The sequence below is a fragment of the Bufo bufo genome, chromosome 2, assembly GCF_905171765.1.
Source record: "Bufo bufo chromosome 2, aBufBuf1.1, whole genome shotgun sequence".
NCBI lineage: Eukaryota > Metazoa > Chordata > Amphibia > Anura > Bufonidae > Bufo > Bufo bufo.
In genome coordinates this window covers 443,635,282-443,651,964 of record NC_053390.1, presented here as the reverse complement: position 1 = coordinate 443,651,964, position 16,683 = coordinate 443,635,282, and the positions used below count along the sequence as shown (strand labels likewise).

General features: G+C 42.1%; 1 protein-coding gene across 1 annotated transcript in view; it reads left to right on the top strand.

Annotated features, from left to right (window-relative positions):
- PLPP2 (phospholipid phosphatase 2) overlaps positions 1 to 15,859 on the top strand; it is a 30,297-nt gene extending 14,438 nt beyond the window's left edge. The window contains exons 2-6 of the mRNA XM_040417504.1: positions 11,269 to 11,420; positions 12,465 to 12,739; positions 13,665 to 13,722; positions 14,670 to 14,846; positions 14,998 to 15,859. Coding sequence (XP_040273438.1) covers positions 11,269 to 11,420; positions 12,465 to 12,739; positions 13,665 to 13,722; positions 14,670 to 14,846; positions 14,998 to 15,129 — 794 coding nt within the window. The 3' untranslated portion in view covers positions 15,130 to 15,859. The remainder of the gene's footprint in view (positions 1 to 11,268; positions 11,421 to 12,464; positions 12,740 to 13,664; positions 13,723 to 14,669; positions 14,847 to 14,997) is intronic.
- Positions 15,860 to 16,683: the final 824 nt, after the last annotated feature.

The following is a 16,683-nucleotide window of genomic DNA, read 5'->3' as shown; positions in this document are numbered from 1 at the left end:
GACACCAGACTGCTACATTTTACCTACATTGTTTCTCTGGAGGAGATTTATTATTATGGTACAAAATTTAGATGACAGGCACAAGCTATGCCAAATCTAGGGCAAGTTCACATCTGCAGTGGAGGCTCAGTTTAGGACCTTCATTGCCGATTCTGTTAGAGACCGGCTGAAAAAGTCATACATGCAACTCTGATTGGGATTCCGAACAGACGCCATTGTTTCCATTTGGTCATTTAAATGCCCTATCTAGCACTTCCGTTAATCCACTTGGCTAAAGGAGCTGAACATTGGGAAAAAAATACCTGGCCTTAGACACTTTTCTTTTCCTTATTTTGCCTTCGTAACCAATATTTTTTGCCAATACAATGGGGTATGCCAATAATCGTGACATTTTACAACTCCACTCTCCCTTTACTAGACACTTTCAAAACTGACTTTACGAGGCATAAAAAGTGTCTAAAACGCATAACAAACCTGCTGCAAAATTGTTACATCAGTTTTTCGATTCCGTATGAACAACAGTTGGTGGATTTTGTGCAGTAGATCTCCCCCATTGTTGCAAACTTTCAGGTTAGCCTCTTGCACATGACTGTATGTATGTATTTTGCAGTCCACAAAATAAGGACGCATTCTATGTGCCGCCTGCATTTTACATCTAAGCATAGAACATGTTCTATCTTTTTTGCGTAAAGACATACGGTTGTGGATGATCCATGTACTTTCTGTATCTTTGTCTGTTCCGGAAAGAGAGAGAACATGTCCCAAACTTGGCTGCAAAATCTGCCCACGGAGCCATTGCAGTCAGCGGGTCCGCAGAAAATATAGATGCAACACGGACTGTGTATTTTGCGGACTACAAAATACATACGGTCGTGTGCATGAGGCCTTGCAGAAATTTGTTCTGCTTATTGCCTAGTCTAGAATCAGTTGTAGCAAATTCTCAGCCTTGAGAAATATGGCGTCTGTATGGGTTTTCAGCCATATGACCCGAAGTGTAAATGATTAGACGCCAGTGATCATGTAGTTATAATAATTCTATTTCCTTCATGAAAATTGGTGAACGCGCTCTTTCCTGTTGCCACATGGCAGCTGTTGGCCTAGGGCAGTACAAATACGTGCTTTAGCAGATTGGCTGATATATATATATATATATCAGCCAATCAGCCAATCTATCTATCTCACACTATTGTCAATCTCATAGTGTATACAAATTCAAATTTACCAAACTATTTCTTGTCATTTTGTATCTGGTCCAGGCAGGATAGGGTGAAACACAGAAACTGCTCATCACTATATACGGTAGATATATACATACACACACATTATATACATACATCTATAATTAGTTTTTATTTCCTGGACACTCCCAGTGAAAATAAATGGTAAAAATAAAGGCAGAGGTGGAGTCGTAGAATGGCTTATCACCATACGCCCAGAATTAAAAGTGGATCTATATTATTATGTTATGACCAAAAGAATTACAATATAGACAGAACTTACAAATGGTTTTCAGTGACCTCATACTACTCAGCCATCATTTTCTAATTCTGTACCAACCCTTTAACAATATGTGGTTGCGTTATAACTTTATTTTAATACATTCCCTTTTTTTTTTTTTTTTTTTTTTTTATAACGCGAACAACCCCTTTAAAGACCAAAGGGTATACAAGTGAAAGCTATTTTCACACCGTCACATTTCTACTTGTTGTGGGAATTGTAAATTTCCAATTCAGTTCTTGTCATTAGTTAATATTAATATCAAGAATACTTTCCCTTATAAAGCCTTTTTGGAAAGTTTCTACTCACAGAATCTTTTTTTTTTTTTTTTTTTTTTTTTTTTTTTAGCACCAAACATATGGCTCACAAAGTGAGCTGTATATATAAAGCTTGACTCCCAGGAGATCTTTTTGAGTGACTACTATAATCTTTTGTTATTTAAAGGGATTTTACAGGAGAATGTTTAAAGGGCTTCTGTCACCCCACAAAACTCCTTTTTTTTTTTTTTGGGATAGTTACATTCCTTATAGCGCGATATAGGAGAATATAATCTTATCACTTACTTTTATGCGGCCGTTTCTTTAGAAAACAAAGTTTTATAATATGTAAATGAGGGCTCTACCAGCAAGTAGGGCGTCTACTTGCTGGTAGCCGCAGCAGAAAACCGCCCCCTCGCCGTGTTGATTGACAGGGCCAGCCGTGATCTCCTCCGGCCGGCCGGCCCTGTCAGTATTTCAAAAATCGCGCGCCTCTGTTCATTCGGCGCAGGCGCTCTGAGATGAGGAGGCTCGTCTCCTCAGAACTCCCTCAGTGCGCCTGCGCCGATGACATCACCGAAAGAGAAGACGCCATCGGCGCAGGCGCACTGAGGGAGTTCTGAGGAGACGAGCCTCCTCATCTCAGAGCGCCTGCGCCGAATGAACAGAGGCGCGCGATTTTTGAAATACTGACAGGGCCGGCCGGAGGAGGAGATCACGGCTGGCCCTTTCAATCAACACGGCGAGGGGGCGGTTTTCTGCTGCGGCTACCAGCAAGTAGACGCCCTACTTGCTGGTAGAGACCGGATTTACATATTATAAAACTTTGTTTTCTAAAGAATCGGCCGCATGAAAGTAAGTGATAAGATTATATTCTCCTATATCGCGCTATAAGGAATGTAACTATCCAAAAAAAAAAAATGAGTTTAGTGGGGTGACAGAAACCCTTTAACAGAAATGAATCCGAATCAGTACTCCCTGCTCTAAGCTTCCTGGGGGAAGTGGATTGGACTAGCTGTTCAGCCAATCAGTGGCCACAGCAATGAACTGCCTTAGCTAGTGATTGGCTGAGGAGCCATTCCATGCCATTTACTGTGTGACATGGCCATAAACAGGAAGTGGAGAGCAGCAGGGCCTGGAGCAGCATCAGAAAGACAGTGGCAGGGGATTGGTGAGGTTAGTAATTGGTATATGTTAACCCATTCTATCCCTTAAACTCAATTAAAGGGTTTCTCCACTTCCAACAATCACTACTCAGAGTTCCTTGACAGTAAGCTGATAACAAAGTATCCCTCCGCTGGGAGCTCCAGGTATCATCTGTAGTGAAAACCTGGCAGTAATTTGTAACACTGCAACTGCAGCGTTACACATCCCACTTCTGGTGCAAGAGGCTTGATAAAATCCCTGGCATTTTTACCTTTTAAAAAATGCAGGTGCATAAAACGTCAGCAAAAACCTATGTGTGAACCTCTCTTATGGCAAGTGCTGGTCTTGCCACCAAAAATACCATACCAGATTCCTATTGAGGTCAGTGGGGTCTTTCAAGGTTTGCCATTGTAAGCAGAAGCCATGCTGCTAACATGACCGGACCCTTAGAATTGTTATAAAGGCTTCTGATATGATAAGGATACCTCTGACCATAGCCAGTACACCCGTGGTGAAGTTCCCCTTTGCTGAACGTATTTGCTTCCCATCATGCTTGACCTCCAGCACATCTGGCACATAGCATAGGGTCTCATTTGGTTACCTAGGACTTCCAAATTCTTTGCAGGCAGATTTGTTTAGACTTGTATAAAACCTCCCAGGGGATTGTGTTTACTGTGGAGGGTGCACAATACAGTTTGCTTTTCATTGTCTCTTCTCTGAAATTTAGCTACTGAGATATTGGCGGAGCCCCAGTTTTGTCTCTGCTTTTCTGTTATCAGATGTTCTAAGTGTAGCTTTTGCTGAATGCCTTCTTATAATTGATAGCAGATACCCAAGCCTGCGTTCAGTATCGCTGCCTCCTAATTAATTCCTTGTGTCCTACATGTCCTTTAACTGTTTATTAGTAATCCTCTCACGCGATCCAGTTCCTCAGCTCTGGCTGTACTGCATGTGTTATCAGACCATAACCTCTGACACAGAGTTTTTTTTTTTTTTATCCGAATTCTACTTATTTGGGACAAAAAAAAACATTTTTGTCAAGTTTGTTCAAAATTTTGAACAGTTTTTCCTTTCAGCGCATCTACAGAGCTACTCTGAAGGCTCTTTGTGTATCCTTTATCTCTGATCTCCTGGCAGCTCATAAACACTCATTTACAGGTAATCTGGCAGATTTGTACCTACGACACTGGTTGACCTGTTGCATCAGTGCTTGGCAGCTGAAGGCATCTGTGTTGGTCCCATGTTCATATGTGTCTGTATTGCTGAGAAAAGAGGTTAATTTATACAAATGAGCCTCTAGGAGCAATGTTGGTGTTGCCATTACACCAAGAGGCGCTGCTATGCATTTTGATTGACAGGACAAGACATGATTGCGTTTACACTGCCTGGCCTTGACTTTTCCTAAAGTCTCAGCACAAGCGCAGAATAGGAAAGAGGCTCGCTGGCAGTTCTCTCCAGCACAGGCGCAGTACAGAATACTAAAGTTACCGCTTACAGCAATAGACTTTAGGAAAAGTCAGGGTCAGGCAGTGTAAATACAATCATGTCTCTGACCCTGTCAATCAAATTACAGAGGGCGCAGCAAATGCAGAGAGAGCTGAGTCTCTACGTGTAACGACAACGCCCCCTTTGCTCCTAGAGCCTCATTTGCAAAAAAAACACCTGTGGGTACTATAACAATTACCCTTACAGTTCTGGAATGTATTGGATAACACTGGCAGCATTATGTCAGTGTTATCCAATACATTCCAGAACTGTAAGACTTACATAGCATCATAAATCAATATAATGCTATACAACCCCGGCAGTGCTAGGATGTCAGGTCGGGAGCTGCGCTGCGTACTCGCACCGTGACAAACGCACGTCTGCAAGGGGCCGAAGTCTTTCCTGTATATTTTTCATTCCCTTCTGACCCGCTTCTTTCTTTGGCTCAAAAAACTGTCATAAAAACCGATGTATGAACTGACCTTAAAGGGAATCTGTCGCCACTCTGCAGTGTTTTAACTGCTTGTATGGAAGTGTAGCTCTGCTGCAGTCATTTAGTAAATATACTTTTTATGTCCAACTGAAAGTTCTCTGCCCCCAAAAAATGCTTTTATAAATATGCAAACTACAGTTATGTTCAAAATAATAGCAGTCAGACATCACTAACCTGATCAATCACTGTTTTTGGTAGTAATGATATTTCTACATGGCAAATAATTTACTAGCAGGTGTAGTAGAGTAATAGAAGCCCAACAGTCATGACATGCATGCTGCTGATTCTCTGTAATTCAATCACTTATTGAAAAGGGCATGTTCAAAATAATAGCAGTGTGGAGTTCAATGAGTGAGGTCATTCATTCTTTGAAAAACAGGTGCCAATTATTGCCCTTATTTAAGGAAGAAAGGCAGCAAATGTACATGCTGGTTACAGTGCGTTTCTCTCAGAAATTCTGAGGAAAATGGGTCGTTCCAGACATTGTTCAGAAGAACAGCGTACCTTGATTAAAAAGTTGATTGGAGAGGGGAAAACTATAAATATAAAGAAGTGCCAAAAATGATAGGCTGCTCAGCTAAAATGATCGCAAAGGCTTTAAAATGGCAACCAAAACCTGAAAGACATGGAAGAAAGCGAAAAACTACCATTCAAATGGATAGAAGAATAGCGAAAATGGCAAGGACTCAGCCAACAATCAGCTGCAGGAAGATCAAAGAAGGTCTAAAGTTACCTGTGGGTACTATAACAATTACAAGACTCCTATGTGAAGCCAAGCGATCTGCAAGAAGCCGCCGCAAAGTCCCACTGTTAAAAAAAGACATGTGCTGAAGAGGTTACAATTTGCAAAAGAGCACTGACTGGCCTAAAGAGACATTTTGTGGACTGATGAAAGTATGGCCTCATGCACACGACCTCGGCCTCCGTTCCGTTATTTTGCGGATAGGATGGGGACCCATTCATTTCAATGGGTCAGCAAAAAAATGCTGATAGTTCATCCGTTTGTGTTCCGCGTCTGTTGTCAGTGTTTCCCTTCAGCAAAAAAAAAAGAGCATTTCCTACTTTTTTCACATTTGCGAACAAGGATAGGGATTTATTACAAGTGATCTGTGGAAAAAAACTGATCCTCCAAAAAAAACTGATGCCGCATCAGTTTTTTTGGGCGGACGCACACTTTGCGAAAGCAAAAAACAACTGTCGTGTGCATGAGGCCTAAGATTGTTCTTTTTGGGTCTAGTGGCCGGAAACAGTTTGTCAGACGACCCCCAAGCACTGAATTCAAGCCACAGTACACTGTGCACAAGCCTCATGATATGGGGATGTTTCTCATACTATGGTGTTGGGCTTATTCATCGCATACCAGGGATCATGGATCAGTTTGAATACATCAGAATACTTGAAGAGGTCATGCTGCCTTATGCTGAAGAGGAAATGCCCTTGAAATGGGTGTTCCAACAAGACAACGACCCCAAACACACCAGTAAACGTTCAACATCTTGGTTCCAGACCAACAAGATTGACGTTATGGAGTGGCCAGCCCAATCCCCGGATCTTAATCCAAAAATGCAGTTTCTGAGGCAAAACCAAGAAATGGATAAGAACTGTGGAATGTAGTCCAATCATCCTGGGCTGGAATACCTGTTCACAGGGGCCAGAAGTTAGTTGACTCCATGCAACACAGAGTAGAGTAGTTCTCGGAAACAGTGGTTATACAACTAAATATTAAAGTGATTCAAAGGAAAGCAAAATCTTCAAACATTTTTCTGTTTGTTTAGTGAATGTTTGTAAAGAAGAATACAAACACTGCTATTTTTTTGAACAGTCTAATATTCACTTTTCAATTTATTTAGAGGAACAACACAAATTTGATAGATTTTTCTTCATGTTTTGATTTGGAATAGAACGTGTAGTGTTCCCAATGCATTTGTGTGTATGGAAATAAAAGCTATTAGAAGGATTTTGAGCTTTACTCACTTCTTTAAACACACTGCTATTATTTTGAACACAACTGTAGGTTGAAAAGAGCCCAAGGGGCTGTACTTATCCGTTGTGGCAGCTAGCTGCACCCATCAGCAGTGAGCTCCTTTCCTCCCCTCGTTTCTTTTTTCCTAGCTGCGGTGACGTCACCATGCTGTCGCTATAAAATCTCACACATGTCTGGTATAAAGTATTCAAACGAACCACCTATTAAAGGGGTTTTCCCATCTTGCAAATTCGTCCTCACCTGCAGCCAGCTCTGCTGTTCACTTCTTGGATTCATGCTTCTAAGGGTCCATTCACACGTCCGCAAGTGTTGTCCGCACCCTTTCCGCAATTGTGCGGAACGGGTGCGGACCTATTCATTCTCTATGGGGCCAGAAGAGATGCGAAGAGCACACTATGTGCTCTCCGCATCCGCATTTCCGGAGCGTGCCCCCGATCTTCCGGTCCGCACCTCCGCAAGAAAATAGAGCATGTCCTATTCTTGTCCGCAATTGCGGACAAGATTAGGCATTTCTATGGGGCTGCCGGCCGGGTGTATTGCGGATCCGCAATACACTACAGACGTGTGAATGGAGCCTTAGGCTGGGTGGGCTTAGGCAGTTTGAGTGAAGCCCTGCCACGCCTCTTTCTGACATCACACTCCTTGCATGCTCGTTCATGTGTCTCCTACGGCCACCACTCGCCTCCCGAATCCCTGGGCCGCGCTTGCGCAGAAGACATTTTTTTTTTCCCCAGCCGGCTCCTCATTGCAGTCCTGAGAGCTCACTGTGCCGCGCATGCGCAAAGATTATTTCTTAGTGCCCCGTCTCATACAGAGCCACGCTGAATACATGGCATGCGCGGCTCTGTATGAGATGCGGCACTGAAGAAATAAGCCTTGCGCATGCGCGGCAGTATGCGCGTTCACGGCTGCAACGAGCTGCCGGCTGGGTAAAAAAAAAAAGTCTTCTGCGCAAACGCAGCCCATGAATTCGGGAGGCGAGCGGTGGCGATATCAATGGGATACCATATGACAACAATGAGGTGGAAGGGAAAGAAATTTTATCAAGAAGGGTGGTAATTTGCCAATACAATGCAATATATTTACAAAAATGATCACTGGCACATCATTAACAGATTAAGCAGTGATCATTGTGATAGGAATACCCCTTTAAATATTTGGACTGAAGCCTCTCTTTCAACAACTCTCTGTGCTGACTAATCGAGCATTTAATGAAGATGTGTTTTGACAACCCCATTAGGTCCGAGCTCCTATAATTCAATACAAGAGTTATTCTTCTACATCAGGTTATTGTGCAATATCTATTGTAGAGAATATACATTCAAGATCAAAAATATCCAGAGCGTGTACAGTCATGGAGCCAGCTGGGACTTCAGCTCTGAAGCTTTCATAATTGTGACTGCAGCGGTGGACCATAATACACAATAACCAATGTACTTATTAGCTTTTTATGTGGATTTATTTTTCATATGTAGACATATCCTTTATATAGAGTAGGATAAATTGTCTCCAGCATGAACAATACGGAGGTAGGATTCTTATAAATCTAAGCCTTCCTGTTCATACTTCACAGCATCTATAGTGTTCTAGACGTTTCAGTGTTTGAATTGATCATTCATGTCTGCATAAGAAGTTTTCCGTTTATCCTGGATAATAAAATACTGTGTACACACGCATGAGCTACTGCTAGATAGTTTTGCTGTTAATTATAGTTTTGTATAACATGTGGTTACAGATAAAACGGATTCTACATTTTATGCTTTTCACTTCAGTTGCGATTAGTTTGCTGTGGAATTTATCTAGCGCAACAAGACCCATTCTGTCTGGTGTCTCTGGGGAGTCACTGGAACCCGACCTCCTGCATCATGCTCTCCAGACCTTTGAGCCCTAATCTTCCTCGCTTAACCCCTGTTTTCCCATCTTGCAAATTCATCCGGTCACGGCCGGGCAATGGCCGTGTGCATGAGTCCTAAGACTGGCACAGACCATTAGGCGTTCTAGCAGAAGGTGACTGATCAATAATTTCTTTCCTTTAAAAAAAATGGAGGCATCCCTGAAGACTTACCCCTTTTATGGAACTTCCTGATAGATGGGAGGCTTAGAAGTGGAATTGTCACCTGTTAGACATTTATGGCATGTACGTTCAATGTCCCATAAATGACACTGATGGTAATACTGCAGCCGCTTAGATTGAATCAGTCTGATAATGTGGCCCTCAGACCAGGTTGTGCATCCCTGCTCTTAATTCAAATTAAGCCAGAATAAAATGAGCCAAGATCATTAAGACTGGCGTATGAAATGAGTCTTAAAAAATCTTCTCCATAGTATTGTTATTGGTAGGTTAAATGATCATTAATCTCACAGGACAAGTTGGTTAATCATTTTTGGACATCTTGTATGTTCCTTATGTTTATGGATATCTACTGGTATTGTTTGGACTCATCTATGTTCAGCATGTTACTGAGCGACCTGATGAACGTTGGCATTCTCCACTTGTACTGGTGGCCGGGTTTGATGTCTTTGTGTAGACATTGCACTGAACAACCAGATTGTGGTGCATATATGTCTGCTGTGTTTGCTTTTTGTGCTAGAAAAATACACCCATATACACATGGGGATTACTAAACCAAGGTCTGTCTGCCTTGTTTACCTGCTTTTCCAGCCAGCCTTGCTCTCAACAACCCCTTTACTTGAAGTTTAGGCCATTGATGGATTACTGCTTGCAGTAGCTCTTCCAGTACCGATATTCATTGGATAACATTCGACCATGGTGACCAGTTATGACCTGCCAATGTTTGGTAGAAAGTATAGAAACCACTGTTCACATTCTCTACGCTTTAGGGTGAAAGATCTGAAACCTAAAACTCATAAAATGAAAATGTTGATATCCTAGTATGGTCATATTTTTTTGATAAATATATGTATGGCCCAACCGATGATCAGTGGTGCAGCCAGTCATTCTTGTGCCACCTGCATTCTATTTGTACCACGTCCATGCTCTTGTAGTTTTACAACATATAATGCTTTTCGTAAAAGTGATCTGACATGGTGGATCATAAACAACCCAGTAACTACTAGTTAAAGGGAGTCGGGTGACGGTAGGGCGCCAGCACGTGGGCTTTCATTTCCATGTTCCAAAACCTGCTAAACCAGCTAAGGAAAGGAAAGCTCAGACCTGCCCAGATAATCCATGTGCTGCACCCTGTTTCTGGATTTAACACCTCAAGGATGTTCACATGGCGGCATATCCTACAGAACATTTGAAGAGTCGTTGTCCACAGTTTACCCTAGTAAAGAAACACCGTGGCTTCATTACCAGTCATATCTTACATGCGGTATATTAATACATACATACACCAGTCATTCACCTTATAAATTACAAGCTATGTGTCGTCCTCTACAGAATCTGACAAAAATCCTTGCTCGTAGTTTCCAACTGACAGTCCCTGATATTCAAAGACAGTCCTGGCACATTTGTGATGTCCCAGGTCGAAAAGGGTGGGGCTAATGAAAACCCTTCACATAATGGGTATTCCTGGGTGGGTTGGGCACTCCCAGGGGTGGGGCTTATATGCCCTGATTTTACCAACTGAAATGTTGGTAAGTATTCCTAGCTGTGCATTTTTAAAAGCTATCACCTCTTGAAAATTATCAAACTGTGTGCAGGAGGCTGTGCGATATCACACTGACGCCTCTGTGACTGCATATTGTGGTGCCCACAGAAGAAGACTCCATAGCATCAAAATCCACTGTGTGAATGTACCTTTATCGAGAAATTTTTGAACGTCTAAAATACTAACTGTCTTTGTTACCTATAGCAACCAATCATTGTGCAGCTTTCATTTCTTTTAGTGCTCTTGGAAAATGAAAGCCGCACTGTGATTGGTTGCTGTGCAATTTCTCTTTGATAGTTTTCTGCCCATCTGTGTTTTAAGATGGAATGCAAGTGTGTACTGTAATCAGTAACAAGTAGTGTAGAAATGTGAAACAGGGCAGAACGCTACTTCTAAACTTGGAGGGGACCATGTAACAAACCCTAAAGTTAGCGTGCTCACCTTGTGTGAGACACAAATCTGCTATTTACACTTGTATAGCAATTATCTGGGGTGCTACAGTCACTGGAAAACAGGTTTCGGACTCGTTAGCTGGATGCAGCTGAGAAATGAAGGATTGTTACCACCCAGAAAGGACACCCTTTGGTGTAGCAATTCTGGTGGTGGTTTTATTTATTTTTTCTCCTGGTGGGATCTATCTGCTCAGCTCCCCTTGCCCTATAACATGCTGCCTGCAGATTGCACTGCATTTCATGGTGACAGGTTCCCTTTAATATTATGTGTTGGTATATATGAGAGCATCTCATTTGAATTCAGTATACTATCACTAACATGCCTATTTATTTTTCTCAGCGTCCATGCCATTTATTATTATGACACTAGTGAACAGACCATACAAACGTGGATTCTACTGCGATGATGAGTCTATTAGATACCCTTACCGAGATGACACTATCACTCATGGTCTGATGGCTGGAGTCACTATTTCCTGCACAGTTATCATTGTAAGTATTGCTTATCTCTTACAGACTCGCCATTAGTATCCTATTAGTATTTTATTTAAGGCTTTATTTCACTGCCAGGTTGGAGGCCACTGTTTCACTCAATTGTTAATTCCTGAAAAGTATCATTAAAAAGGCAAAATTATGCTTGAAGTGATTTTGCCAAGTTATCCCCTATCCACAGGATCGGGGATAACTAGCTGATCAGCTGGGGGCGGACTACTGGGTTCTTCACCGATCCCGAGAATGGGGGTTCCATTCTCTCTTCCTGACATTCTCTGTAGGGCCGTCGGAAGTAACAGAGCGCTATACTGACCTAACTTGAAAACTTGGCATTACCTCTTTAAAGTAGATTTCCACAACCCTCCTACCATTACTTTTGATTTGATTTTTGCTTATTATTTTGTATATAGGTTTTCACTTCAATAGCATCTGAGTAATAATAGATTGGGTATAGCATGCTCGAGAAGTCTTATGTTATTTGCCCAAAAAAACTGGGATATATGCTTTTTACCATATTTATTAGTTTTAGGCAGTTTTCTGCCCTTTTTTGTTTTAGGCAGTTTTCTGCCCTTTTTTATGGTTTGCCTGTCAAGGGAGCGTGGCATAATGAAAAAGGGCATTGCTTTGTAGAGGATAGGCACGTAGTCCAACTATGACGCTGTGATCCACGACTTTAGTGCATTTTTTTGAATGAACTAAGCTAACATATAGGTGGGTATAAAGTTACATTAGATAGTCTATAGGTTATAGGTGCATCAGTTTTATTATCCAGGCACTCTGATAAATCTGGCACAGTTTAAGACTTTCTAAGTTTACTTTTAGACAGTATAGGTAAAAGTGGACCTTTATGTCTCTGAGAGCCAGTTTCATGTTGTGGGCATGTAATTACACCCTTATTATGGCCAAATGTCCTGGCTGAACTCTCAGCATTATAGGTACTGTATGATGCTGTGAGTTGCTGTGCTGCAGTCAATCTATAATGCGCTAGTGCGAAAGCGACCTAAAACTACTTTAAAACTTAACGGATTTTTATTGTATCCACAGATTACTTCTGGTGAGATGTACATGGTGTTCTCCAAACGACTCTACTCCCGCTCTGAGTGTAACAACTATGTAGCTGCACTGTACAAAGTGATTGGAACGTTTCTGTTTGGCGCCTCAGTCAGCCAGTCCTTCACTGATCTCGCGAAGTACATGGTAGGACGTCCACGGCCCAACTTTTTGACTGTCTGCGACCCAGACTGGTCGACTGTGAACTGCTCTGGATATGTGACGGAATTTGAATGCCGTGGACGTCATGCAAACGTAACTGAGTCCAGGTGAGATCAGGATCCAAGGCAGAGCGCTGTCCAGTTTTTACTGTCTAATGTGATTTAGGGTGTAATATTATAACATTTAGTATACCGGCATAAGTACTGGATACAGCTAGGAATAGTACATTGATCACTGTCTGCGCAAGTGTGGGTTCACAAAGGACGGATACGCTGTGGATTTGGCGCCATGGATTTGCGCACAGCAGATACCCAGCGTTTTACAGTACCAGGAAAGTGGATGAGAATTTAAAGAGGACCTTTTATGGGTCCAGACTTTATAAACTAAGTGTCAGGGTATGTAGGGCATAGTGCAGGTATCTAATAGCGCTTACTATTTTTTTCTGGGCGCCGCTCCGTTCACTTGCTGTGGCCCCCGTTAAATTCTCCCGCCCTGTATACTAATTTTCGCATCGGTACAGGGAGGAGGAGACTGCCCTGTTTCTCAATGGGCGTCTCCTTCTCTCTGGCTGTGAGCTGTCCAATCGCAGCGGAGACTGGAGAGTTGTTTTTTTTTCTCCCTGTGACGCTCTCTGCTGCGATTGGACAGCTCACAGCCAAGGAGAAGGAGACGCCCTTTGAGAAACAGGGCAGTCTCCTCCTCCCTGTACCAATGCGAAAATTAGCATACAGGGCGGAAGAATTTAACGGGGGCCACAGCAGGCAAACGGAGCGGTGCCCATAAAAAATATTGCTATTAGATCCCCGCTGTATGCCCTACATACCCTGATACTTAGTTTATAAAGTCTGGACCCATAAAAGGTCCTCTTTAAGAAATCGTATCCACACACGTCCAAAAATAAATTGTGGTTGAAATTAACATGCGGTGTGGCTATTCTACCACAGATTTCACCCTTTGCAGTGCATAGTGTAAAATCGTTATTTTTTTTATTATCTATATAGCCTTTTATTTATTGTAATTCTTATCTTTTAGGCTCTCATTCTACTCGGGGCACTCCTCATTTGGAATGTATTGCATGCTCTTCCTCGCAGTAAGTATTTTATCTACTGTGACAGTTACATTGTCAATCCTCCTTTTACTTTCTCTTCATACAGTAAGATTAGTTACACATTTGTATCTTTGGAAGCTGGCACTTGACTGACAGCTGACATTGTAGACACCGCCTGCAGTCGTCTTAGGGGAATTTATCCTGCACATCTTACACTAGGTACCAGTATTTTTTTGCTTTGTAGTTATCTGTACATCACAAGCATTGGGAATGTGGTTCCTAAATACACAATGTCATATAGAATACAGGTTAAAGGGGTATTCCCATCTCAGACATTGATGGCATTTTGCTAGGATTGAATATCACATGTATGTGGTTTCTCTCTGTTCACTTCGGTGGTCCTGTTCTGGAGATAGGAGCGGGCCCCACGTTTTGTACCCACTTCTATCTAACATTGATGGCATATTCTAGCAATATGCCATGGGAATACCCTTTAAGTACGGTTTACATTTTTGCAAATACAGGGGCTTAAATGAATCCTGTTTTGTAGAATACCACGTGTTTCTACTCTACTGCCACATTCTCAAAATCGCATAGCGGTTCTTAGACTGGGAATGAGTTCAAGTGACTCAGGGGTATGGAATTATCTTAATAACTACTCAAAAAGCAGAAAGGAGGCATAGAGCATTTCTGATATAAATGACTCGGAAAGCATCAGGAAGCCCTCTGAATGTAGTATAAGGCTCTGTTAACGGTTTCAGTTCCCCATCAGCAGCCAGAATATTGGTCATAATAGGTCCATTATGGCTCCTGTAAAAGAAAAGAAAAAAATACGTAAGCCATTATACCTGTGTAAACAGATCCTTTAAATTATGATTGTTTACTTATTTTTCAGATTAAATCCTTTAGATTTCTTTTCATTTTTCACAGTTTAGAATTTGTAGTATGTCTACTGCCACATAAGCTCAATATGTCTCCCTTCTTTGCAGTTATACATACAGGCGCGGCTGTGTGGTAAATGGGCTCGTCTGCTGCGTCCCACCATTCAATTCTTCCTGTTGTCGTTTGCGCTATATGTTGGATATACACGAGTCTCGGATTACAAGCACCACTGGAGTGATGTTCTTGTGGGATTTTTGCAAGGTGCTCTTGTGGCTGTGCTCACTGTAAGTTCAGATATGGTTTATTAGTAGATATTTGCAAATCTGGTTCCCCTCCTCCCCGATCAATGATGTACCCTTTTTCTGTCTTAAAGTATCGTCTATTTATGCACTCCCTTCTCATGTGTGTTTTGTTTTTGTTTTTTTGTTTTTTCAGGTTCACTATGTCTCAGATTTTTTCAAAGTCCGACCCCCTCAGCCATGTACTAAAGATCCTCTCGAGAGCAAACCAAGCCTCCAGCTCTGTGAGTCCGACCAAAATCACTTTGGATACCTGGCAGGATCATGATACTTCTCTGTGCCCCACTCAGCTCCACCAACCACATTGCTAAGGTCTCTAAAATTGGAGGCCTTTATCCATGTTAGCTGGCCGCTCCAAGGGGGCTTGTGGACTGATTATGCGAGTTTCCAGTTTGAAGCACGCTTGGACTTTTTTTTTTTTTTAAACAAAAAAAAAAGATTTTGTGATAATTTTGTTTTCAGCACAAAAGCCAAATAACTTTTTATATAAATATAACTATAGAGGGATATCAAGGAAAATAGGTATCTCTATATATGAAATGTGTGACCGATTGGGTGCGTGTTGTCTTTGCATTTGTGTGAGGATGTTAGGAGTGTGTGGTTTGTATTTTGAATTGTGTGTTGCGGCTGTCTGCTGGCCTGTGGTTGGCATTGGCTGGGTACCCTCGGTGGGTTGAGAGGGCAGGTTCTGCATTGTAGTCACTACTTCAGTCTGACTGCCCGAGGAGGAAGTACGGAGAGAATGCAACAGAACTATTGTCCTCGTATTAGTGTCGTATGCCTGTGATTTCTGTTTTAAACCACTGCTTTCCATCTCAAAGGGAAAACTAGAACCTTTGGGGAGAGTTTAAAGGATAAGAACTGCTTTAACACTCATGTATATATGAAATGTCTTTATTGGTTTTGTTGTGTATGTATCCTAACTTGAGTCTGTGGGCTGTAAATAAAGCAATCATCCCATCCTCACTTGGCAATGTATGGGTTAAATATTTCCCGCATTTGCGTGTTGGTTTCTTCTTTTACCCATTTATCAGCTTTTTAGCATTTCAATCAATCATTCCTGCACCTTATCTTTACCAATGTCTACGTGCTCCACCCCAAGCACTAGTCCTTGTCTGTATTTCACTGCATACTTCTCCATCTTCTGATCAGCACTGAGCGTTGAAGGGAGAACTCAGACTCTCACCATTACGGTTTGTAAATGGTAGTGTAAAGTGCCCCGGGGTGGTATCATAGAATGTAAAATTACAACTGACCATCTTTAGTAATGTAGTGCGCACAACAGCCCTGGGCAGCCTGTGTGTTTATTATATGGGTCTTTCTAAAAAAAAAAAATAAAAAAAAAAAATAAAGGGCTAAATAACCAATAGCAGGGTGTTAAGGGGCAGCAGAATTTCAAATACTTTAAGGGCCCATGCAAACGACCATATGCCCTCTGAGACATACATCGCGACATACATCGTGTGCACAGGAGCGCACAGCTTCATTGGTTACTATGACACTGCGTGCATCGGGCCGCCCGCAGGACTATTGTCCTGCACTGATAAAACATATGAGTGCAGAACAGTATTCTCACGGGCGGCCCGACGCGCACAGCCTCATAGTAAACCAGGCATCCTCAAACTGCAGCCCTCCAGCTGTTGCAAAACTACAACTCCCAGCATGCCCGAACAGCCTACAGGTATCGGCCTACAGCAGGGCATTGTGGGAGTTACAGTTTTAAAACAGCTGGAGGGCCGCAGTTTGAGGATGCCTGTAGTAAACAATAAGGCTGTGCGCTCCCGTGCACTTGATCAATGCTGCTGCAGGAAATATAGCCTAT